General features: G+C 40.1%; 1 protein-coding gene across 1 annotated transcript in view; it reads left to right on the top strand.

The window, feature by feature from the left end:
- SLC35F1 (solute carrier family 35 member F1) overlaps window positions 1-26,681 on the top strand; it is a 253,858-nt gene that overhangs the window by 130,200 nt on the left and 96,977 nt on the right. Inside the window, exon 2 of the mRNA XM_037392937.1 lies at window positions 16,906-17,081. Coding sequence (XP_037248834.1) covers window positions 16,906-17,081 — 176 coding nt within the window. The remainder of the gene's footprint in view (window positions 1-16,905; window positions 17,082-26,681) is intronic.

Genomic DNA, 26,681 nt, shown 5'->3' on the forward strand with positions numbered 1-26,681 from the left:
CACTGGGTTTCCTTGTGGAAACTCTGGTTTTGTTCTGCCTCTCAGTTCATATTCTGCTTCCTACATAGGGGAAGGCTTTCTGGTAGGTGGTGGTCTAATATATGAGAGAGTCCTTTCTCCAAGATTTTATGACCAGACAGACACAGCAGTCGTTACTGGAGAGTAAATTGAGGCAGGGAGAGCTGAAGATATCCTTGGTGGGTCTGTGGTAGAACTGGGAATAGACCTTGGTTAAAAAAAACCCTGCAGGTAAAGACCTCTGCCTTCTTTTCCTTATGCCCACTGCACGGCTAAGACCTTTGGACTAAGTATCATAATTTTCATCCCACAAGCCAGGATGGACTACTGGAGCGCTTCCTCTGTCTGGCTTTGCAAAAATAATCAGGCACAGTAGAAAACCTATCAGATGCTTGTCTCAGAGGATCAGAAGATGCAGGGTAGCATTTTTTTTTAACTGCTTGACACTACTATGACACAAGCTCAGCAGGCAATGTGGCCCGCAGCATGGTTGCTGCTACACCTTTCAATTCCCGGTGTTGGGCACAGGCAGAGGGAGGGCAGGAGTGTTTCAGAGTGAGACATCTTTGCTCCTGTGGTTGTGTGAGAGTTGCTAGTGCTCCCTCACATCCATCCACAACAAGACCTCCTCCACCTGTGGTGGGTTGACTTTGGCTGGCTGCCAGGTGTCCACCAAGCAGCTCTCTCACTCCCCCCTTTCAGCAGGACAGGTGGAGAAAGTAAGATGAAAAATTCATGGGTCAAGATAAAGGTAATTTATCCCAGCCAGCCCCAGTATGACCTCCAAGAACCTTGCAGACAGGTTGTTCTAGTCTTAGAAATTTCCTCCTTTTCTCACAGCAGTGCCAATTCCCTGCCATTCTCATTTCCAGACACTACTTCTGAAATATATCAGTGCACCATCCCAATGGAGCAGTCCAGCAGTGCCCTAAACATTCATTAGAATAACTCAAAGATTAAGCAAGCAATTTAGCAAAAATTAAACAAGCAATTACTTTGATGTTTCTCATTGATTTGATCTCTCCCTGTGCTCAGTCAGCAGCCCCTCTGCAGCCCAAACCATCCCATCTCCGTGTCTGGGCATGAGTTGTTTTGAGCAGGTTGTGCAGACAAATTTATAGGCTTATTATTGTGTACATTTCATGATCTTCATTTGCTCAGAATGTTGTACGTACAGAGCTGTGAAAACATTGACCTTTGTACAAGGTTTGTGTTGAAATGAGCATTAGTGTTATTATTTCTTCCTTCTCAAAGTCTTGTTTGAGGAAATAAATTAAGTTTAGGCTCCCATAAATAGTTTGTTCTACAGTGTAAATTGGATTTTTAATTCTGATCTCTCACTATGAAAAAACATTGTCCATTCTGCCGCTAGTGCTCTTTCTTGAACTGAAATACTCTTCTTGAAGGAGTGGTTTCTGAAGCCACAGCTCTTGAACTGTTTTAAACTAGAAGAGGATAAATTGATGATATAATGAGTCTTCCTAATCTCCAATTTCCATAGTTTGATGAATTTCAGTATAGCACATTTCATTAATATTACGTAAGAAAATGATTTGCAGGCAAATTAAGTGGTTGACACAGGTACTAAATAATAAAAGCATATAAATTAAATTCAAGAACACAATTAATTACAAGATTAATCTCTCTTATCTGGTCCCATGATATCTTTCAAGTATACCTGGATATACATAATCGTATTAGTTGAGCATGAAAATATTTATATGTACACCTTAATGTGATACTGATGATAATCTGTTCCTCACATGGTTGTACAGTACACACAGGTGAAGTGTGATACCTCCCGACAGCATAAACTAAAAATCAGCAAAAAATAGTATCTGGTTCTCAGATTGCTTTCATATTTGAAGGGCCATATACTACCTACATTGTAATGCATAGTAAGATGCATGCACTAAGGAAGCTGTAGCAGCAATGTGGCATGATTTGATGGCCACTGATACCAAAACTTTCTCATTGACTGCCTCTGTTTTCTTCAGATAATTTATCCTGTGAAGCCCTCTGATGTCTGTCCAGGCATTTGGCCTAGTAATCAGACTTAAGGAGCAATAAGAAAGTTGTCACAATGAAAAAAATAATCCTTATTAATTTCATGTGAAGCTGAATATTTGAAGGGCTGTTTTCATGCCAAATTTGGGTTTTGTGGGTAAAGATGCTTTTGCAGCTGCAAACAGTCTTCTGCGATGTCTTTTCCATCTTTTTGAGAAAATAAATCTTTGTAAAGAACAGAATGTGAAAAAGTGAAATGATGTCCTGTTGGGTAAATCGTATTCATTATATTTCACAAGTCTCAACAACTTTTCAGTCTTGTTCTGGATTTCCCTGCTCCTGATTGAGCAGGCCACCAGGATGTCTTGACCCACAGCCAAATTTCCCTGTAGGGAAGTGAGGGGTGAGCATAGTGGCCTTAGGAAGGCACTCTCCCAAGCCACAGGGAGCCCTGTCTTGGCCTCGGGTCACCGGCAGTGGAAGCTTCCAGAGCAGCTGGACCTGCTTAACTCACATACAAACATGGATCTGTGTGTTCAAACTCCGCTTCGTAAACAAAAGCATTTGACTTATAGAGTAATTTAATTGCAATCGAGTTAAATTTTAGTTTAATCCATAAGTAAACCAAGGAAGGAAATCAGAAGCTAATTTCTTTTTTTACATCTATGAAGTATTTAGGTGCTTTGCAACCCCATATAGTCCTTGTCAGGTAATACCTTCCACACATAAATTAACCAGTGCATGTTGCTCAAAAGCCATGTGTAAGGTACCTACAATCATGTCACAGTATGGCCTGCATGCATATAAACCCTTAACCCAGCGTGTGTACTGTATATGATGGGTATGTCAGTGGATTCACTCGGGTGGCTTGCAAGAACATTTCTGCCTTTTCTCTGTTTCTTTTAGTTCTTACTAGGAAAAAAAAAAATCAATTGAAAATGAAATGTGTATTGTTACAGTGAAATCCCATTTAATGGCTAACTTCAGTTCCAAAAGGCAAGGAAATGGAGAGCTAAGGCTGGGATTTCATCCTTCAGTTATAATGACAGCCTTAGATGCCTTTCAGAGGGGTGATTTCTAGAGAGCAAATGCTACTGAATAACACAGAAATTCTTCCTCTTCTTTTTAATGCTAACAGTGGGTTTATGCATTTTTTTTCTAACAGTATCTGTGTAAAGCTTTAGAACAGAGCATCTTGAATGGCATGCGTGTACAGAAAATTTAGTTCCTGATTTTTCTTCACACTTTTAATTTCAACTGTCAGACTGACCCCCTGCTCCCTTTGCTCCAAGCACAGAGCTAGGCTGTGCTGGGAGGGGATATAAAACACACTTGCCAGCTGAAGGTTGTGACCATGCTTGTAATGGCTGGGAGGTGATAGATCTCTGCTGAAGAAAAGCAGTTGGCCTGTGAGGAAGCCTCTTTGCACCACAGTGGGCTTTTTATTCCAGTTTTGAGAAACCATGATTTTGGAGAGATGCCTGGACTGGAATGGCATCTCCTTCGTGGCTGTTTTCATAGGAGACGAGCTTCTTCAGAGGGCAGTTTCAGCTTGTGCAGGCTGCTCTCTGATCTGTGCACATCAGGGTGAACCAATGTCAGTGCCACCAGTGAAGCACTACACACAGAGCAGCCCTGGGGGATAATAGAGGAGTGCCGTTTTCCAGTGCTAGGGATGAGGAGGCTGACACATCTGAAGGATAAAGGGGAGAACAGAGCTATGCCTCCTCTGTACCTGCTGCTGTCAGGAAGTGGTGTGGTGCTGATCAACTTCCCAGCATAAACTGGGATAGCCTCACCTCATGAGGCTGATCTCATTTACTGAAGCTGGACTTCCATTCTGATCCATGTTTTCCTGGTTCAGGAGTGCGTGTCAGCCTGCCATCTCCATGTGTATGAGAAGGAGACAGCATATCAGCTCCACACACTGAGACCCTCAGCGGCCTGGTTACAGCCCGCTTGTCACCTTTGTGTGACTCCATAGTTCAGTGCTGGGAAGACAAAATTGTACCCAAATCCCACTAAGACAATAAGTTGTACATGATTAAGTTTTCTTTTCTTGCATATCCAAAATATAGATACTAATATTGTGGAGACATTGCAGGAAAGCAGCCTGGGAGGGAGGGAGCTTAGGCAGATCAATGCTTTGTCAAAATGTCAGAGACTGTTCCCTGCAAGAGGAGCTTATAGCTCCCTTTTCTTCACAGGTTTCATTTTACTTGAAAGTCATAATTCTTGTCCTTTAGGTCATCGGTGGCTTTGTTTGTACATTTGGCACCACAGCAGTATCCTCTAGGCCAGGAGTTTTTCTGTCCTGACCCTCTAAAAATCTGTGGCTGACCCCCTCCCAGATAACTTCCAATTTTTTCTTTCTTTTTTTTTTTTTTATTTCAAACACCTTGCAATTTTAAACTCTATTAAGACCAGCAAAAATGAGATCAGTGCCCTTATGTTTTTTCAGCTTAGCCTGTTCCATCATTGTGTGTCAGGTCTGCAGTATATTTACAGTGTTTACAGAGGCAGTCATGCTGTTCCACGGAACAGAAAGGAAGAGAGGAAGGGAGAGATTTATCTTGGAGCCAGTAAGCCAGAATCATCACACTCATACCTGAAGAAGAACTTTGTGTTAAAGATAGCTGGACTTTCCATTTAGCAGGAGGTGAATTCTTTCCAGTTGTAATTTCTGTTCAAAATACCTTTTTTTTTCTTTTTAATTTATGTGGAATAGAAATTCAAATGGAGGTGCAGAAGTTTGGACCTCCTGTGTAGATTTGGTGGGGTAATGGCTATCACTGCAGTGTAGTCAGCAAACAGCAAAAGCAAAGAGAAGTACCTGCACTCCACATCCCTTTGAGGAAGCTGGCTTTGCAGCGGCCCCTTTCACCAAGTGCTTTCTTTCCTGCAGACCTGTGGTGTTGCAGAAATAAGAAAGGCAGAGAGGAGCTGTGAAAGTACCTATGGGTTATCACTGCATCAGTTCTGGCCACCCAACTTGAAATGCCTTAGAGGGACCTTGGTTTTAGAAAGGACCAGTAGCACACATAAGAGAAAACACCTTTCAAGTCATGTAAGCAGGGCACTCAAAACTGGTCCAGCTGGGCCAGGAATAGTGTAGCCTACTGAAACCCCTCATTGCTGCAGCCCTGGGGTAGTTACCTACCTAAACCAGAAATTCGTTCTCCAGCTGTGACTCTGCAGTTCCTCTGGAGCTGGAGCAGAACCTTCTCTTCCAGAAGGTGGTACCCAGCTCTGTGAAACAGTTGATCCCCTAAATCGTTTGTGTAAGTGGCTTCAGTGCTCTCATTCCATGGACTCACACTTATATATTCTACCTCCTGTGGTGTCTTAACCACCAGATTAGTGATAGATCTGATGCGGATGTTTTCTGTTCCTCCTTAATGAAGTTGTTCCACCATAAAACTAGGTATGCAGGGTTCACAGGCAAGAAGAGGGTAGAGAAAGACAGTCACTTGAAAAGGGAAAATCCTGGCCTCTATGCATTAATGAACTGTTGGGGGGAAAAAAAATGCGTAAAATTTTAATGTCCTTGCATTTGTCATAATATCCATGAATAAGCAAATCTGAGCATTACTCCTGCTTCAGGGGCTGCTGAATGATGCAGCAGCAATACTAACCCACACGTGGGAAACAATGAGAGGTCAGGGCCCTGAAGAATTGGAAGTCAGAATGAGCCACAGGCACACGAGCATCTCTCCTTTGAAGTAACTGGAGATTTGGGAAAGTGCGCAGCAGATTAATGCCATCCTCAGTGAAATGCTAATGTGGGTATCCTTTGTCTTTCTGTACCAGGGCTGCAATTAAGAGGCCAATATTCAAGGGCCAATTTAAGGACATTTTTTGTAAGGTTCCTTTGATGTGTTTTAAGCATGTAGACAATAGCTGGAACTTACTGTAAAGAAGATTCAAATTTATGGGAACTATACATGCCTACCTGGGGAGAAAACGCAGCCCTCTGAAGCAGTGATTTTCCAATTCTTCCATGTTTCAATGTCATTGAAAACATCATTGATAATGTCTAGAGAGGTTTAAAAAAAAAAAAAAAAGTTGTGTTCTGAAGCTTTATATATAGTTTTAGCCAAGCAGAAGATTTTGCAAAATCTAGGCATATCAATTTTATTTTTAAATTAAACTTTTATATTAGATATTAATTACCATCCAGAATGAAGTCATTGTTATGTAATGTCTGCATTTTGCAGATGTGCTGATATATATTAAAAAAAATATCTACATCGTGTAATAATTGAATTAGTAGTTTTAGTTCTCCGAAAGACAGCCATGATCTTCATAGATGTACCTTTGAACTTTCAATATTCATACCTGTCACATTTTAACCTCTAATTTTATTGGAGAAACAAATGAACTATAATTGCTTTAGGTGCATAATTGTGGATGCACAGCCAGTACTCAGAAGTGCATATGCTTAGAGTTACGCATTTTACAGGGACAGAAATACAGGAACAACTTTAGCAATTTTCAGGAGCATCAGGAAAAATCTGAAGTCATCCATCATACTGACTCACATACCATTTTCTAGAAACTACCTAATTTTCCAAGCCCATACTTCTTGTTTCTGACAACACTGAATTAAGTTACAGTAGCATCTATTACTTGAGGAATCTTGAGTCATTTAAACTTGTTTTCCATCAGAGCGTTCCGTCAAGATTGGCTTATCAGTGGCAAGGGTATAGCAGGAGCTATAATGTTTTTCACCTCCTTCTTTATCAACTGTCTCTCAATAGCTGTAAGACTTAGTCCATAAACCACCATCAGTTTAAACTATATTAGCACTGTACAATAATGGCAAGAGAGCAATAAGAAGTGATGTTGTACTTCTTAGCGCACCAGTGAGCTATTTTTCTTGATGCTGGGAATCATCCAGGTCTATTACTGTAGGCTCTCAGCTCCTCTGAGAAAACTGGGAGCTAATGATGATCTTAACAAAACTGAAACTTTTAAAACTGTTTCTCATATTTCTATCACTGTATTTATAATGTCCTGAACCTCAGGCGTAAAAACCACTGCAAGTGAGATGAACTAATAAAATGTGACAGAGAACTTCGTTTTCTCCGAGACGGAGAGCTGTCAGTCCTTCCACATCCCACATGCCTTCCAACAGCTGAAAGCTCAGACTGGTGTATTTGAAACAGAGTAAGAACAAATACCTGTCTTAGAAAAAGACATCTATTTGTGTGCTTTATTCCTGAATTGCAAAACTAATGGTGATCAGGAGCCCAATGGCTGCCTAGCTTTCATTGGCTAAAATGTAGTATTTTCAGCAGCTGTCATATTTCCTATGGAATTCCAGCCTGACAAATTACAGGTCACTCTTAATCCATACTTCAGGACCTTTTTCTGTTTCTAAGACTGGAAATCTCACTTACTGAATTAATTTTTGGAAAATTATAGAAGAAAAGTTACTTGTTTAAAAGTACCATATTCCTCAATTAGTGTTTGTAACTACTTTTGTAAGCTCTCATGTGGAAAGTTAATTCTGTCATTTATTATTCTAATCTACATCAGATCTTTAGATCTAGGAGTCTTAATTTCTCTGGTCGTACTTGGGTAGAAAGTGACATTTATAAAAAGTTATGGGCTGCAGCTAGCTTAAATCGGTTTATTTGGCCAAAATAACCTGAAATACAATTCCATTATTGGAAGTTCATCTAGAATTGTATATTTGATTCCATCAGAAAGATTGGAATATTTTCAGTCTATCCAGTGCTCCCTAGACAAGGAAGTGGCCAAGAAGTGTAAATAGAGAGACCTTCATTCTTAAAGAGAAAAAGCCTGGGTGCTCCAAGTCCTGTGATTTGTAGCTGAGAAAGCAATAGGAAATTTCTGATTGGAAAGCAGATGGCTGTTTCAAAACTTCGGCGTGTTTTTAGGGTAAACTTGCGCTTTTTTTCTTTGTTGACTTACTGGTAGGATGAAGCTAACTATTGCATCAACACACACCCTGTGCCTCCAGTTTGCCCATAACGATTTACCACCGGACTCTGTCAAGATAATAGCATGGAAATTTTGTGACCACACTTTCCTTTGCTATTTTTTGATGTATTTCTTATTTAAAAATACAAGAGAAGTGCCTTCTTTGCACTTAACAGGTAGTGCAGCAGATTATGTCAGTAGCATCTTGCTAAATAGTAAGTGCAGGGGTAAGTTTTATCTGTGTAAGAATAGTCTTTTAAAAAAATCCAGTTCCTTTGTTATTAAAGAATTGTAAAAGACATATTTGCGAGCACGTGTGTGTGTGTGTGAAATTGGGTTAAAGCTTATTATAAATTAAACCCATTTTCAAGAATTTCTGCAACTGGCAATATGCAAGAGTTGGGAATTTTTTTAGGTAAGATGTCATCTTAAGAAGCTACTCCTGAGACTTGGTGAATATAATTCTGCTTTTTTTTTCATCTGAAGCCAGCAATCTGTGCTGGTCCCTCAAACTGTTACTTAAAAGCAGCAGAACCTGAGTCAGCCACAGCTTTGAGGCAGATGTGCCTAGACCTTGAATTCTAGTGAGCTCCCCAGAAGGCTTTTAAATTCAAGCCCAGTCGTATTTGAATAGAAATTAGAACGTTAACACTTTGAATAGAAAAAACTCAAAGCAATGAGGAAAGCCAAAAGGTGAAGGATAAGAAACATGTGCATCTCTCCCCTTGCCCAGCGTGGCCTTCCAGTCAAGGTGGTGACTGCTGGGATCCTCCAGCTCTCGGGAAGTACCAGCCATGTGGCCAGGTCTGTCTGTCCCTTCCCTTTCCTCAGGGCTGTCCCTGGGATGCTGGGTGAGCTGCAACCCTTGGCTTTGTGCGGTGGCTCTCCTCTGCCTGCCTGGGCCTTGCTATACCCACAGCCTTCTCCCTGTGTTCACCAAAGGGAAAAACAACCCCACTTCCCTCATTGGGGCCCCATCCAAGTCGGTGACTTGTTACAGAAACATCATAGATGATGGGGAACACATAGATACAGCTGATAACATGCAATACAGAGGAAAGTATCTATAAAGTTTGGTCTAGAGCCAGAGTGTGAGTGAATAAGGAGGTGGTGGGGAGCTGGGGAGGTGGCAAGAGAGGGTGATGAGAGCAAGAAGGTGCAGAGGTCCCCTCCGCTCCCCAGATTAAGGCATCAAGTCTTTTGACTGCAGTGAGAAGGAATTAATTTTGTACTCCTGGCCCTCCTGGAAGGGCTCAAAGGCTTGATTTTAGGAGGGTGTGTGGGTGTGTGTGGGTGTTCTTTTTCAGCTTACTTGGGACACAGAACAGAAACCAGATGAGGAACTCACGAGTAGTGTTTTACTCCCCTACTCGCTTTTCTTCACAAATTAGGCCCTAGGGTGTCAAGGCCTGGAGCTTTTCAGACCAGCCTGAAGGTTTGAAATGCATGAAGTCCATAGTACCATCCTAAAGACATTAAAGTGTTCACATTTGGAAAATAAAGAGCTATCAAGATACTGCAGAGAACCTGCATTTCTTTTGAGCATCACTGGGAGGTTGAGGTACCCTGCAACTCACCAGGTAGAAACTTCACGCTTTGTGCCGATACCCAGTACAAAGCCTATACATCATTTAAATGTGACTGAAGATTTCAAAATAATGACTCAGGGGGAATTAAGTGATGGATAGGGTTGGTGTTGCATGGGTTTCACTCTCTGATTTGAAGGTTAATATTAAGAGTTATTCATATTTTAATGCAGTATATGGGTTCAGCTGGGATTCAGGCTTTGGTATTTCACTGTTCAACAATGGCTTGATGCCTATATTCTGAAAATATTTTTTGTTGTTTTGTTCTGCCCTATTAGAAATATATAAAATATCCTTTGTTTAGACCTTCAAGACCATCGTATTTTCTTGAGGCATCACCTAGAATGATCATGGAGAATGTACACTATGGGAGCATTTGGCTAATAGAATAAATGTGGCACACGTGCCAATGATGTTATTATCAGTATATATGTAGGGGAACTTGGTTTCCCTTTACTGCTATGAACAGTTTATTATAGAATATTGTGACTACTTCTGTAAATTGCTCTAAATTTCATGCATTAATTTAACCTACTTGCTGCAATCCTTAACCCTATTGAGAGAAGCAGAGGACAGAAGGCTTGTGTGTGCCAACTTGTAGAATTTCTTTCCCGTGTAACAAGCATGTCAGAATAATGGGAAAATAAGAAAAGATAAGTTTCCATGCAAAATTAGTGTAGAATCTTATTCTCCAGATGCAATTGATTTCAGAGCAGTGCAGGACTAATAGGAAGCTTCATATGCTTAAGACCTATCATAAAATCTGCAGCTTTTGCTTTCAATGAGAGGTCAGTTGATTGCCCTGAAAAGAAGTTTTACCAAATCTTGTTAATTTATTCTTTCACAAGCTGCCTATGTGTGTGTTAAGTGTGAACAGCAAAATGTGGAAGTAATGTCCATGTCCTCATTAAGCAGCTATTCAAATGCAGGGTACTGTGGAAATTTAGGAACTTGGCCACAGTGGAAGCAGCCACATTGGGGCGGTGGTGGGAGATAGAGTTTGAGTTTTTGACATGTATGCTGTTCCTGTGGGAATGTGTGTCAACATTGCTATCGGTAGGTGTATATAATAAGATTCCACATCCACCTTTAAACATTTAAATGAATTCGACTGGATTCTTATAGGGGCATAATTTCAGCTCAGTTTGAATCAAAGTAAAGTTTATAAGACTTTGTTTTATTTTTTCTTGAGCTTTTACAGAAACATGCTAAAATGCACTGAAGTGAAGAAGCTTGGCAAAATCACAGTGTAGTGACAGACATCATCAACTTTGCTATGGCATAGCAGTAATCAGTCTCTAAATGAAGTGTATATGTTTTTTTCTTTTTTTAAATACATGCTTGGAACATTTGGAGCAGTAACTTTGTATAGCAGTCATTACCATCATGGAGAAAGCGTGGTCCTGCCTGCAGGCCCACTTTTAACAGTGCTATGCAGCAGCCTTTACAGATGTGTTCCTCTAGTGAAATCTCAGCTCAGGAAACAGACTGCTAATCTCTCATCTCCTGGAGCCTTTGGCACGCTGAAGGATTAACACACCTCATGCTGAAGATTAAAAGTAGCAGTAGCCTCTGTTCTTTACCCTCTGAGTTACCCTCTAACTGATGCAGTGGAGACCCATCGGTGGAAAGAGACCAAATAAACTACAAAAGAGAGGAGGGAAAGCAATTAAATTAAAATAAAATTGTCATGGAGAGTGCTTTAAAACAGGATTTAGTGTCAGAGTAAAACAGGCCCAAATGTTTAAATCACTTGGCCGCTCTCTGTATGTCGCTGTTTCTCCAGCATACAGCAGCTGTGACTGTGTGGTCCCTTCTGAATGTTGCCCTGCATTTATTTTGTGTTGTGAATGGTGTTTTAATGTTCTGGGGAGGACATGGAAATGAGCTAATAGTCAAAGCTAAATGTTTTAACTTTATGAAAAGTATTAACAGATGAACGTGAGAATAGCTGTTTACTACTTTGTACCACACTAGTGCGTATGTGCAAGCAACAAGCGCTAGCTTCAGACTTCTTTGATATGGGAATGTCTGCCTTCAGAAGTTCATGGTCTTATCATGGCTGATAAACAAGGAGAAACTCAAGTGGCAGAAATTTCTGTATGCCTGGAGGAGCAAGTAAAAATGATGCTCAGCAGCTACCAGCCCAGGCATTTAAACGGAATTAAATGGCTCCCAATGCGAAGATAATGCTTTGTCTTCTGGCTCCTCTTTTAAAGAGGTGATAAAGAATTATTGTTTGATTTCTGTTAGGGTATCATGAAAAACCCATGATAGATGCCTAGCAGTGTGACACCTGGAGATTCAGGACTGATTCTGACCTACTTCTTACTACAAAATACCCATCTGACTCAATAGGAAATGCTGGACAGATTAACTGGCAAGTGTAGCAACAGTGAAATGAATTTGATTGGTTCCAATGCAGGATTTTAATTCAAGCAAAAACATTACTAAAGCTGGCCGTAAATTGATGGTTTAAGGAGAAGAATGTCTTCTATTTGCTCTGTATTAGTGAATGACTATTGTTAAGATGAGAGGAAACAGCCTCAAGTTGCGCCAGGGAAGGTTGAGATTGGATATCAGGAAAAACTTCACGAAAAGGGAAGCCAGGCATTTGAACAGGCTGCTCAGGGACATGGTTGAGTCACAGTCCCTGGAGGTATTTAAAAGATGTGTAGATGTGGCACTTAGGGACATAGTTTAGTGGTAGACTGGGAAGTGCTAGGTTAATGGTTGGACTCAATGATCTTAAACATCTTTTCCAACCTAAATGATTCTGTGATTCCATTTGTTCATGAGATTAACGTTTAGAGACAAGCTGCAAATCTTCCCCTATTCTTACTTAGCTTGAGAAGATGCTGTTGATCTTAGGGAGGAAAAATGGGATTTCTGAAGAACTGCTTTATTTTGATTTAAGTAGAATACAAGTAGAGAAAAATAATAGCTCTCAACTAAAGAGAAATTGGACCCCGAAAATCAGAAACCTTCACTTTTATAAAGCTTTTTATACTGAGACTCTTTTTGGTGCTGTTTGAAGGCCCTGAAACCATATGCTTTTCTTCAAGGTATGAATGAATGTTGCTTCCTCAGTGAATGAATGTACTGCTGAAGCCAGCATGGTAGACCAAAGGCTTAGGGAAGAAACCATTCTTTGTGCTAGTCTGAGTAGTGGAGGGTATGAAAACCAACATGGAAGGTGTTGCAGATAAGATCCATGTTTCGTATTTCAACAGTATTACAGTATTTAGGAAATATACTGAGTGCCAGAGATGACAGCAACGAGTCACTTTTTGCTCTGTCTAAAGAATGAAGTAGGTCTTCCACAGCCACTGAAAGCTTCTTTTCAATGTTTGTTTGCTGCTGCTTCTTAAAAAAGAATATGTATATGATTATTCTTATCCAGGTATTAAAGGCTCAGGAGCTAAGACTCTTTTATTATTAGAAAATTGTTGGCAGGAAAAATGAAATACAGATAATGCTATCAGGCATTTTCTCTACAATTCAGGCATCTTACATTAGTTACTAGGGTTATCCAAACATTATATTATTCTTTGTTGCTTCTGATGTTGTCATTAATTCAAACAAATAATGTAAGATTTTTTTCTACTTTTCTGCTTGGAGAGAGATGAGTTGTTATCTTCCATTCATGCAAGGCAAAAATCAGCATTTTGTTGATCTTGTGCTTTTGTTTCTTTCATACATTCATTTCACCTGTTTTCCATGGTGGTTAGTGTTTGTTGCAACCTACGCTTATGAGATAAGGGAAGCATACCAAGTCTTCTGTGCTGCTATTTGTCATTCAAGTCTGTAATGGACACATTTTTAGGTATGGTAGGAGAGCTTAATGTGGGCATCAACCGTCTTAAGAATAGCTATACTGTGTAAAATGGATCATCTTTGCTTGAAGTCTGTGTACTTCATGGATGTTTGAATTAGTTCTGCTTAACCATCTAACTTATGCTACTCTTTGCACTGATGAGATAAGAATAAGAGATGTATCTTTCTATGTCATACATTGTCTATGAAATGTTTAACTAAGTTCTGACTGGAAGAGGAACACAACAGCTTGATTGTTCTTACATATGAGTTTTCTTACATAGTTAAAAATGCCAAATGTGTGCAAAAATCAGAGACGAGCAGTACTTATTCAGTATCACTTACACAGTCAGTGTTTTGAAAGCCAGTGATGGCTGTACTACTTACACTGGTCTTCCTCAAAGTAGTTTTCTGCATTTTTTTCATTGAGTTGATACCCAAAAGACAATTTTTACTTAAAGGCTGTTTCAAGCTACAAAGATAATACTCTGATCCACATCCAGCCTTTATCTATAGACTTGGAGGTGTTCAGGTTCACAGTCCAGATTCTTGTCCATGTCTACTTTTACTGAACTCCTAACTACCCTTCTTTAATGACTTTAAGTAATACAATATTGAATGGAATTTTTGATGCATTTTGTAATTGACAGAAGACATAGAAAGCTGTTTTAAATTACTTCTTAGGAAGAAGACCATAAAATCTGAATTACCTTGAGTTACCTTCTTGTTTGTATGTTCATGAAATGTAAAATACAGAAGCTGAGGACAGGAGATTGTATATGTGTGTGTGTCTATATATATATGTATGTGTGTCTCTCTCTCTATATATATGTCAGGCTGTAGATGGCTGCTTGAACTCTTCAGGAAAACTGCTGCTTGTAGATGTGGTTGAATGCCTTGCCAAAGAATTAATTATGAAAAAAGTACATCTGTTTTATAATTGCAAAATGGCAATGACAGAATCAAAATGTACTCCAGAGAGGGCTACAGTTATCGGATACAGCCTTGAGATATTACCTAGGGTTTTTCATTTTTTGTTGATTGGATTTTTAGTACAGACATCGGTACTGCCTGGTTAGGCTTGGTGACATACCTGAATATAGAAAGCTGAGATAAAAAAGTTATGTCTTTTATAAGACCTCATCAAACTTTCCACCAGTCTAAAAAAAATGTAATGATTAGTGATGTCCAACAGCTAACTGCCATATGGAGCAAGGAATATTTTAATGGGAAAATCCTTTAATGACTGAGGATATATTTAGCTTTCTGTAAATCTAAGCAGGATCGAAGAGGCTTCTTTCCAGAACAGATGTAGTCCTACAATGGACATAATACAACATTTACTCGTGGGCATAGCTGAGGTACAGAGAACACCTAATAAAAACCTGCACCTCCTTAAAGCAAGCAACACATTTAGAGATAGATATTTGCAAACATTTAACTTACAAACGAAATAAAACTACAAAAACTGCATTAGGCAAAAGGACAGCCTGCATGAAACTTCATTACACAAGAAGGACCTAGGAAACACTATCCAGCTAAATGAAGAACTGTCAACAAATTTACAAGATTAATATGTAGATTTAAATTGCAGTCACTGTTCAGGTTTCCTGCTTTAGGTCAACAGTATAGCAGGTAATGACAGGAATTGAGGATCCATGGATTTGGCAGTGTTCACATCATAGTCTCAGACATCATCTCTGTTGAGTGTGTTTGTTTCCCATGGTTACGTTTCACAGTAGAGTGAGTAATGTGAAAGTGGAGGCAGCAGTTGTGCAGTCTTAGTTGCTACTTATCCAGCAGTCTGCCGTCAAAACACGGGGTTTAGCACAATAAAGTTTGTACTCTTACTATTTGTGTCAGGCTGTTTGTCAGCGATGTATGTTAGCTGAATATAACTACCCAGACTGCTGTGGTTTCAGTGTCTGTTTGGTTGAATCATGCCACAGCTGACACCCAGACACATTAGTGGGAAGATTGTTTATGAGAAAAAGGGAAACAAATTTGCCATTTGATTTTACCCGGAAAGTTGTTATGGGAGCACAGATGCTTATGGCTGCTGAATATGCCCAGCCGAGGTCAGGGAAATCTGTCAGGGAAAGCAAAGCAGCCTTGAAGCAATTTTTTTTAACCATCTGGCAGAGGAGAACACACATGAAATACTGTTGCAGCTGAGCAGAGTGCTGCCCTCCTTTGTCTACTCCCTTAGGATTGACTAATCCCCTTTCCTCGTACCAGGCTCTGATGAGAAATTGTAGAGTGTGCTCCTCTCCCACCTTCCCCTCTCCTTCGTGGGCTCCCCCAGGGACCTACTACCCCTCTTTTCTGGTACTTGGTGACAGCTGCAGCCAGCAAGGCTTGAACTATCTGTCTGTACCCTTTGGATGTCCTTTTGCTGTCCCTTGCGGTCGTCGTGCTTGCTCCTCTTCCAGGTCAACACTTTTGCATTGCATGCTTCTGCATGGGAAGGTGTAACTGGGGAGCAGGCCTAGTCAGCGTGAAAATACCGACACATGGAGAACCTGGGAAACCTCTTAAGGACAATTAAAAATACACATATTCCTGCACTGTGAGGATAAGAGATAATAATTGGAAAAGGGCAATTGTTTGGACTGAATTGTGCAGCGCAGTTAGACAATAAATTCTGTGAGAAGAGTAAAAGAGATATAGTTGGAAGGGGAAAGGGCTTTCAGATATAGTGGTTTCTTGAAGAAAGATGAGAAAGCTATGGGAAGACAGAGGACATGCACAAAAGGAGCAACTGTCAGAGACCTGTGAGGAGAGAGAATGGGGAACATTGTAATAGGGGAATGCAGAGGAGACTGGAGATTAAAGTCAAGAAAAACAGATTAAAGCAAGAAGCCAAACCAGAAAATACATTTTTAAGAACCAGAAGAAGACAGGAAAGGAAAAAGGGGAACCTCCCACTCCTCCTGAGCAGAAGAGGAAGTAAACAGTGACGAAGATGAAAGAAAAAGTTCATATATTTGCACAGTAGATGGGAAGAATAGTTTGTACAGTGAAATGGAAATTAAGTGAGAGGAAGTAAGTTATATAGTAAATTCATGTTGATGGTGAAACACAATAAAATTTTTTCTCTGCTTTTTCTCTGTGGCTACTAAGTCCTTGAAGAGCTGTGATTCCCACTGTCTGAATGATACTACTAGGTCTTTCTGTTAGGGAAGATGCTCAAAGGAAGCAGTGCTGTATTTTGGTTGATTTAAACTATCATTTATCCTTTGTGAAATGTGAAACGTGAAATTAAATGATAGAGATGTACCATCTGCTGTTGTTTAATATCTGAATAAAAGCTAGTGTGTTTGGGCAATGTTTAAGCCTGTGGTAAAAGCAGAAATAATGGAAACGTTATGTCGGCTACACCCAGCAGATCCCTCATTAACTGAAGCATCGCGTTTCTTCCCATGTCTTAGTCTTCTCACTGTCGAACATGATTCCTGGAGGAGGATGAGCATTTCCTCCTTGACAAGGAGGCTGAGTGTTTTATATCTGTTTTTCTCATTCATTTTAGGGATCTCTTGCTGTCTGTGGCGCTCGGCCAGGTACTCTCCCTCCTTATCTGTGGCATCGGTCTCACAAGCAAGTATTTGTCAGAAGATTTCCATGCCAACACACCTGTTTTTCAGAGCTTCCTCAATTATATCCTTCTGTTCTTGGTCTACACAACAACACTAGCTGTCAGACAAGGTAAGTGCCTCTCTGAAAGTGTTTGATAGAAAACAGTGAGGGTAAAGGCTTTTGCAGAACAAGCAGCTATGTGATTTAGATACATATGCCATTAACATTTGTTACATATTTATATTACTAGTAATACATATTGGATGAACTGAAAGAACCCCAACAAATCTTCATTAGCAAAGAATGAATCAGTATATATTGGGGATAGTGGTGCTGCCTAAAAGCAGTACTTTTCACTTCCTAACTGTTCTTACAGGAATGCTCCTCTTACACCTGCCTCTCTGGCACCGTAACCACAAACTCAGGGTTCATTTTGGATTTGGCTGCATGCCTTCCTGGGAAATACTACTATGCTTTACATCTTGGATAGGCTAAGGGAGAGCTCAGCTGCAAGCAAAGAAGAGCTTGCTAGTTTGAGTTACTGATCACAGCAATTCAATAGTTCACCAGAAAAAAATGGCAGCCAATTTTTAGCCATTGGGAAGTAGAAGATGAAGAGAGGGAGTTCAGGATGCTGTCTCTGTGGGGTGCTGTGTGGGCAGAGCAGCTCTATGGCCCTGTCACTGTTTTGCAACAGGTCCTGTATAACCAATATGACCTCCAAAGTGAGAAATGCATTATAGTACACTTTGGTACTGTGTCAAATGATCCTCTCTTTCAGAGTCTATATATAATACAGGGAGTTTGTGCCTGGCCCGCCCATCCCTCCTTTCTTTGAGATTTCATGTCTAGAAGAGGTGTGGGAAGTAAATGCGTTTTAAGTACATTTCTCACCCACTCATTTTTTTGTAATCTTTTTTATTTATTCACCTTCACAGAACATGTGGATTAAAAGCAAAATAAAAGAGCAAAAATAACATGTGCTTTCCTGACTCTGCTCTCCTGACATAAGGAGAGAAGGGCTCTATGGATGAAAATAACTACAAAATGTATTAGGCTGTGGTACATTTATCAGCATACTGAGAGGTTCGTGTTTTCTTACAGGAACAAGTATTTTTGGATCGTTCTTTGATGGTACATCTTTTAATGATTTGGGAACAGGCCTGAAGCTTAAGTTCTTCACTCACAGTACAGTCTTGTGATATAATACTATAAAGTGTTCCAAAACAGCAAGGACTTCATTTCCATGCAAAAAAAACCCAGTCAGAAATATACTGCTGTACTGAAGCACAAAACATTTAAATGTGTTACAGCTTCAGTTTTATAAACCATGGTCTCCATTGACATTTTTCAGAAGCGACGAAGGCCAATCTGTAGAGGAAATGGAATCTAAGGAAATCTCTTAGATAGGGAGAGATTGCTCAGGCAGTGTTTCACTGTCTTGGTATTTCAGTTTGCGTAGGGAGAAACATCATCACAGGCTTTGCTCTCCAAAAGGTTTAATGCATGTAGTAGTACCATCTTTCTGGAGAACTGTGTTTAAAATTATTATTATTCTGAGTGCAGGATTGCCTAGATGTTCACTAGTTCTGTCCCAGAAACGTCCTTTTCAGGACTGATTTAGATACTGTGGAAGCCAAGTCCCTATGACTTTTAAATAGATTTTACTTTTTTGAAAATGCTCACTTGTGAGAGGGTATATGGGCCAGCATACTGCTGTGCATTACAGGGGTTTATTTAGAGTGAGGTTTGACATTTCAAACCTGGTACGTATTGACATTTCAAAAATGCTATCAAGCACTCTGTTTTACACATAAAAATGTATTAAAACTGTATTTTATAAATAATTTTATGTTTAAAAATATAGTGGTGGACTAAAGAGAAGTTTGTCAGAGCTATCTGTTGTGCAGGTAAGATAGACTTGGGAAGCGAATAGGGAAAGTGTTAGGGGTACATGAAAAATGGGTGAGGAGGATTGGGGAAGGTGTTTGAATGGGTCTGTGGTTGAATACGGATCACACGAACAACCAGAGCAGAACATTAAGCTTACCAGTGGAATAGTCTGGAAAAGGAGCTGTCAAAAGAAGAAAGATGGTTTGGTCCAAAAAAATCCAGAACAAAATTGGCTACAGACACAATGAAAGCATTGATGCAGGCACTCAGCATAACATTCCTGCTGGATGGTATAGCACTATGCAGCCAACTCATTTAATATTGTGAAGTGATTGAGCCTGACATTGTCTTTTTGCTTGTGTATTTATTAAAATTCATTATCTCTGTTCCACTGAGGTAGTTCTTCTAGCAGCTCCAATCATTCGGCTTCGTTAAGAGATGGAAATCACCTAATAATGATATTAATTTTATATGGGATGATTCTGTTCTGAGTGCTGAGAACGTCAGGAGGCTTTTTTTTTTCATGTGCAATTCTTCTACACAATATGCACGATTTAAGATTCTTCAAATTATCCTCTTTTTCCTTAGGAAATCAAGCCGTCATAAGTTGGCTGGTAGTCAGAAAAAACTGCATCCCTTTATCTTTTTCTTTGCTTGCTTTCTTAATCTCTGGGGTTTTTTTTTCAGAAATGTACTGGCTAAGGAAGTATCACTTGAAATAGCCAAAGCCCCCCTTAATTTGCTGTAGGACTGAAAACTATAATTTCCTGAGACATAAGGAACTCCTCTTTCTTTAGAGACTTCTTCCAAATTTTGATGTACTGTGGATCCTCTTTGACTTAGCCTTCCATCACTGTTTATCTCACCCCTATAAACTCCCTGAGTGATAATGAAAAACTAGAATTTGCACTGGTCTCTGAAAACCATCATTAGCAGATGATGAAAGCTCCTGATTCCTGAGTTCTTCTGGCTAAAGCCTTCTGCAGTGAATAGCCAGCTTCCAGCAGCTAATGTTAGTCCATGGGAACCAGCAGCTTCCACTATATTTTTATATTGTGGATCCAGAATTTATTTCCAAAATAATATCACAGCCCTTTAGTGAGTACAAAGATTAGGACCACCACCTTGCAATGAATCTACATGTCATCAGATAGTGTAGGAGATGCACAAGTCCTGCAGGTGCCAGAATCTCTTGAGTACTTTTGAGCTTCATTGCCACGTCACAAAAAAAAAAAAAGCGAGAGAGAAAAGTTTGTCCTGTAGCTCTAGATGGGGAGCCAGTTTCAAGGCAGTAAAAGTGCACAAGTCCATAGTGAAGTCCATATGAGTAAGCCTTTTCATCTTTAATGCAATTTTGTTCTCCTGACCAAAAATAAGAAGTGACAGAAGTATTAAAGGAGATCTGTACTTGTGAGGTTTTCCCATGAGACTTAAAACGTGGATACTACTCAGGCAGAAGTCACAAAAAGGAAAGAATTTGGCCAAACTGGGATTTTTCTGATGCAAAATCCAACCACCTTTTTCTAGCAGTTGAACTCTAAAGTTTCTGTTAGATTGTGAATCTGGTATCTAGAAAACTCTCTTTTATCCTGGATATTTTAATGCAAATTTTAATTTTTCTTGTTATGTGTAAATTTAAGTTGAACTTACTATTTCCCCAAAGAGGTGAGTACAGAAGGTTCTTCACAGTTAGAAATGCACTTACTCAGACATGCATAGATGGTAGTAGCCACTTAAAAATACATACCCACTAGAGCTTCCAGTCCAATGCTCATTAATGCACCAGTACTGAAGGTCTGAATGTAATTCTGTAGGAGTTTTCTTTGTATGAGGACAGTGCTATAAAATTATTATCACTAATGCGTCATTATAAGGCAATGAATGCCAGCATGTTTTATCTGGCTGAAATGCCAGAAATCTAATAGGTAATAAGGACTTCCTCAGTTCTTCCTCTTGAGGTAACTTCCTCTTGTGCCAGTTGTTTTCACAGCCAAACCCTGTATTCGCCCATGGTAACAGCTCTGAGTTGAGAAGAAGGTTTTAACACCTATTATCTCAGCTCAGTCCCCTCATCAGCAGAGGATTCCGCTTAACAAAATCTTGTTAGGGCACTTCCAGATACTCCTTTGGGTTGTGTGTTATTATTAATCGAGGAAAAGAAAAGCTTTGGCTGTCAGGAAAAGAGCCTTCTATCAGTGAAATGGAGCTATGGGACACAGAGCTGGTGGAGATTAGTTTTAACATCTTAAAAAGCAGTAAGTGGGAAATTGTCCGTAGTGGACCAGGTGTTAATTACTAAACAGTCAACGTGGGTGCAAGCATCAGCAGCTTGCCACCAAAAATAAATTATTTCTAAAAGCCACCTCACGTGTACTACAAATGAAAATATCACATCTACTAGACATCATTAAAAAAAGAAAACATGCTATTTTTTGTTTTTCTAGAAAACAAGAAATGAGGGAGCAGTAAAGATGTATTTTGAACAGAAGGGTATCATTAAGCCTTAAGGGCCAGATTCTGTGGTAGTAGGGCTCCACATTGCAAGCTGTTCCTTTAATTTTAGTTCAACAAGTTACCGTGTATTTTCAGCCTGTCATTCATTACTGGGGGCTGGCATTAATTTTCTAGTTCAGAAAAGTTTTTATGAATCTGTGCATGTCTGTATGAGTTCTGCTTCTAGGCTAAGTGATGAGGTTATAGCATATGTCAATGGAAATATGTTTTTCCCAAGAATAACTGTAACGTCTTAGATTTGACATATAATCAAATGTGATCTGTCCCTCTGAGTCAGCTAGAGTCCTGTGAGACTATTAGGGATTGCAGTCCTGTTACTTGAATATCATATTTTAAGCATTTCTATCTAGGATTGGTTTATGACATTAGTATCTCAGTCATATGTAAATTCCTGATTTACCTGCTATTCACCTATGTATCTCCATTTAGATATATGATACCCCCCTGCCCCCACATCATTCCTAATTCCGCTAAACTCACTGAAACAGGCTACTTGAAGGGAAGTAGAGCACTATAGAGGAGTTGCTGTTTTACTGCAGTGCTTGTCAGCTATTTGTTGATTGAAAGGGTAAATGCCTCTTTTTACTCAGTTTCATTGCACTAGCAACGTTATATTAACACAAAGCTGTATTATGTGCTTCACTTAGGTAGACGTACCAGAATTTCTTTGACGTTAACACCTTTTTTGTCAACTGCCAATAAGAACATGCCTGGGAAACAAAGACGGTACATGACTTAAGCTGATCAAACCATATTAGGTATAAAGTAATGGGGAATATGTGTTGTACCATTAAGATGAGATGTCTTCTGGAAAGGCATCGATCCTGTCAGAATTTTCAGTGAGAAGCCTTCAGAAATATGGGACTTTCTCTTCACTGAGGATGACAGGGAGTGATTTTGATTGGAAAAGATGCATTTCACTGTCATTCAGTTTCCTTAAGTACGCTCACGCCTCTACTGTAGAACAAAGCTCAGTTATCCCTCAAATGTGAAACAAAACCTGCACAAGCTGCAGCCAAGCAGCTTCCAAGCAGCTTTATGGTACTCTCTGCCTGCAACAGAGAAGTGGTCCAGGTCCCTTAAGGCAATGGCCCAGCCCACATGCTGGCCTGCAAATGCATGGGAAACATCACAAAGAGCAGCAGCATTCCCCTTGAAGCACAGGGCAGGGGAAGGCAAGCTGGCCCAGCTCCTCCTGGCCCTCCTGCTGCAAGGGGCCAGGCTAACCCTGGGCTGTAAAAGTGAAACACTGCAGCAACTGTGGCTTGGGACCAGTGAAAAATAATGACCTTCTGGTCTTTGGTATTCTCATAGTAGCACTGCAGAGTCTCCCTGCTGCGTTGTGCTTTGCAGTCTGCAGTGCACGTTCTCCTAATTACTCTGGGCTTCTAATTAGGGATGCCAAACTGTGTGGGATATGTTTATTATGAAAATGGTCAGCCAAACAGTCCTTTTGTCTGGGCTTTGAAGAGCCCTTTTCATATTCAGAGGGAATTCTGTACTTTAGGAGAAATGAAACTAGAATGTTGCCTGTTTACAGGCACTTCAAATTGCAGGGATCTTTTTTGTAACGTGCAATTTTCTGTTTTGGACAGCATGCTCACAGGAGCAAGAATTACGATGTGTTATGTGTTCAGGATTTGCCTGTCACCTTGTGAGCGTACCAGCAAGCTATCTAGATAAAAACAGTATGACTAGAGCCAGATTCCTGTTCAGTCCCATTTGCATAATCATTGTCTTTGTGCTTGAATTTTCCCTCTACTTTCAATCGAGTTTTAAAAATGTCCTGCTGTAAAATGCTGAATGCTGCTGCTCTCTCTACTGCATGAATCTAATTTTACTCTGTAGATGGTTACAATTCAGTGAGTTGTCAAACTTTTCCTGTATGTATAGATTCCATAAAGGACCTTGTGATCCTATTCTTTATGCTAGTTTCCGAAAACCACAGGATTTCCTTTTCCAGTCCAATGAAGTCTTCTTGCATTCTTAGCCATAATACAGAAACAGATGCAGTTTCAGCAGAGTATGGTTTATTCCAAATAGCTGGTAAGAAGACAGGGTAAAAAACCATAGACCATATTGGTGATGCAAAGATAGGATTAAAACCAATAGACTTGACCTTTCTGTCTTTTGCTTTGCTTTCTTTTGCTATTCCTAGTGGAAAGGTTGGGTGGGGGTTTTTTTAATCCTCTGAGTTTTTCATTGTCAGCTCTCCCTTTTACACTAACCAGCAGACAAACACTTTCTGCTTTGGCCCTGCTGCTCCTTTCCACCCACACAAGGGACCAGGCATCTCAGGGCATCTCAGGACTTAATTAATTTTCATCAGGTGTGTTTTGCTTTACCAGCTGTTTAACAAGGTACAAATAAACACTACAGAGGGGAATTCTGGGACCAAACATAGTGAAAATATTTTGGCAGGTAAAGGCTCAAAAGAAACCTCAGCCCTTTCTTTCTGGTGTTTTTATTTCTCATTTCTGTGCTCCTGGTTGTTAGGTTAGACACCTGCTATCCAAACTCACAGCACGTGACCTGTGTTATGAAATATCTGTCTTTCTGGTAGTCCTGGCCGAAGCAGCATAGTCTATCCTTTGCATAGTATCGTTGGAATAAATCATGTATATCCCACAGCACATACAAACTGAAAAACGGAAAGCACTGTTCCTTTAGGATGCAGGTGGCAGCAGTTAAGCATGAACATTGTGTGCCATGGTTTAATGATGCAAACACTAATATGCTCATGATGACCCCAAAGCAATAAAGGCCAGGCCTAATCAAGCACCCATGCTGTTGCATTCTCTGTAGTAGTATCTCATGATCCCTGATGCGTTTCATTCAGTCCAGAGATGTCTTTTGTTTTACTAGGTTGCTTTCAAAATAGCTTCGCTGCTCAGAGAAGTATCCTTTGTGCCACCAGTAACACAAGCTGCAAGAGGGCACTGAGTGAAAGAACAGGAACACCTTATTTTTCCTGTGCCTGCTGACGCAGACAACAGCACACACAAAAAGAGGGGATTTCTCTTACCATCCTCTTGATCTAAATGAGGAAAGGGGAGGTCTTGTCCATGAAGAGAATTAAATTTGTTCTACGGTTGCATGTGAACTAGGGGTACCAGTCCTTCTAACAAAGTCCTTGGGGGATTCAAATCAGGCAGTTCAGTGGACAGATGCTCAGGTCACTCTCACTTCAGGAATTTCAGACTCAGCTGTATTTCTGGCTGCCAGGTTTATGCCCTTAACCAGTTTCTTCTAGAAACAGCATTCAGATTTGCACCATGGTTCAAAGACTGGTGCATATTTTATGAGAGCAAACCTTACAGACTTTACATGCAGTGAGCATAAAAGGGATGATAAGCTTTAGGCTGGCCAAAGTCCTGGGTGATGAACCATGTTTGCATCAAGACACTGCACCATCGCTGTAAGGCAATGTCTATACTGAATATACTACTTGACAGTAAGGCAGTTTTACCCTGGAGGTAAATGTACATACAGTTTAGGAACATTTAGCCAGATGTGCCCATTCCATGCCAGTAACTCCATAAATAGAAACCACAGATGCAATAAAATGGGAGGTGATGCAATTATTCAGCTCACAGCTGCAACATCACAGGTAGCTACTGGAATTTTGCAGAATCAAGAAATCATCACAGCGTGGCATTTTGTACTGTTTCTTCATGATTCCAGCATCTAAATCTGAAACTTGGGGCAAATCTGCAACATATATTTGCAAACATTTATGTTTGGATCAAGATTTAGATTTTGTTGCTGAGCCTGGGAAGCTCCCTCCTTGCACACTTTTCCAGCAGCCATGCCAGCCCTTCAAACATGGTGCTAATCTGAACACAAGTCTGTGAGTACCTGTTTAAGAAGATACACCTTGTCACGAGAAGGATGAGTGAGCAGGCTCAAGGAAGCTCTGAGGAAGTGCAGTTTGAACACTTGTGCATCTTGCTGCATGATTTGGATCCCTATCTCTACAGCTGCCGTTACATGTATTTGTACTTGTACCACAGATTCAGATAGGGGCACAGATGTTGTACGTAAAAAAATCAAGGCTTTTAAGCATGTGGAAAGCCAGGCATTGCATGGTACAGTCCTGGACGTGCTTGGGTATCATGGCAGTGAGCACATACTGAGCTTTGAAATTTGGTCCACAGATGAGAGTACTGCACAGGGGTGAATGTGGTTCTCAGTAATTTTATCTGAGGATAAAGCAGCTCCCTATCTAGCCCAGATTGCATTACAGTATGCCAAATATTGAATTGTTTCTTAAGGGTGCAGGCTGAATTACGAACAGTTAATTTTCTGTAGAGCTAAGGGATAACTGTCCTTTGTAGTGTTAGTATATGGGCCTGACTCTTCTTAATACATTAACATCTTAAGTGCTGTTTATGAAACTGACCATCCCTTCCCACCACAATGAGGAAAGTTTATGGGTCTGGTAAATTGCGTACCCTTGATCCTGCAACTGTGAGCAGAATGCGAGGGTTGTCTCTTCCACTTCATGCAGTATCAATATTTGCCTGTGATTTATTGAATATTTAAACATTCATCAATTCAAGCAGCTAGCCTGCGTAGCAGGATCCACATTCAGCACACGTAACTCCAGTGTTCATACGGGAGATTTGAAGTGTGGTTACAAGATGACAACTGTATTGCCTGAAGGAGATAAGTCCCGTTCTGCCAGAATGGTGCTTTGTATGTAATTAATGTAAAAATTGAGAGGAATAGAGTTTATCCTTGCGATTGCCTTTCTCATTAAAAAAGAATCATAATGAAAGAACAAAGCAGTCCCTGCAGTAAATGGGATTGCCTTCCTAAGTTTTCATTAAATCAAAGGCTCAGCAGCATCCTGTTTTGCAGAGCCCAGTTGTAAACTGTACACAAGACTTGCAGCAAAGTCCCTGTGACGATCACATCCTATCTGAAGGTTTGGAAGTGCAGTACATGGAAAATAGCCCACCTCTCCATTTTCTTTTTCTGATTTCATTAGCTTCTGTTAACAAGATGGTACCAGTAGAGAGGAAAAAGCAAAGAGTGTATGCAATGCTTCAGGTAACTCAAAGCCACAACTGTAAAACTTAATCTAAGTAAACTGCCTTTTCTAAAATAAGGACTATGAGACAACATGAATCAAGGGAATAAAAAGTTATGTTAGTAGGGAAAAGCTCTCTTTTCAACTTATTCTTCTGACTCACACTTAATACCAAGCTGTAGCAGAAGCAGTAATTTCCTCTTCCTTCATCTCCATTATTACCAGGGTAATCCATATAATTATTGTTACAACTAAATACATCTTCAGGCAGTTTTGGGCCCCTCACT

The sequence above is a fragment of the Falco rusticolus genome, chromosome 6 (assembly GCF_015220075.1).
Source record: "Falco rusticolus isolate bFalRus1 chromosome 6, bFalRus1.pri, whole genome shotgun sequence".
NCBI lineage: Eukaryota > Metazoa > Chordata > Aves > Falconiformes > Falconidae > Falco > Falco rusticolus.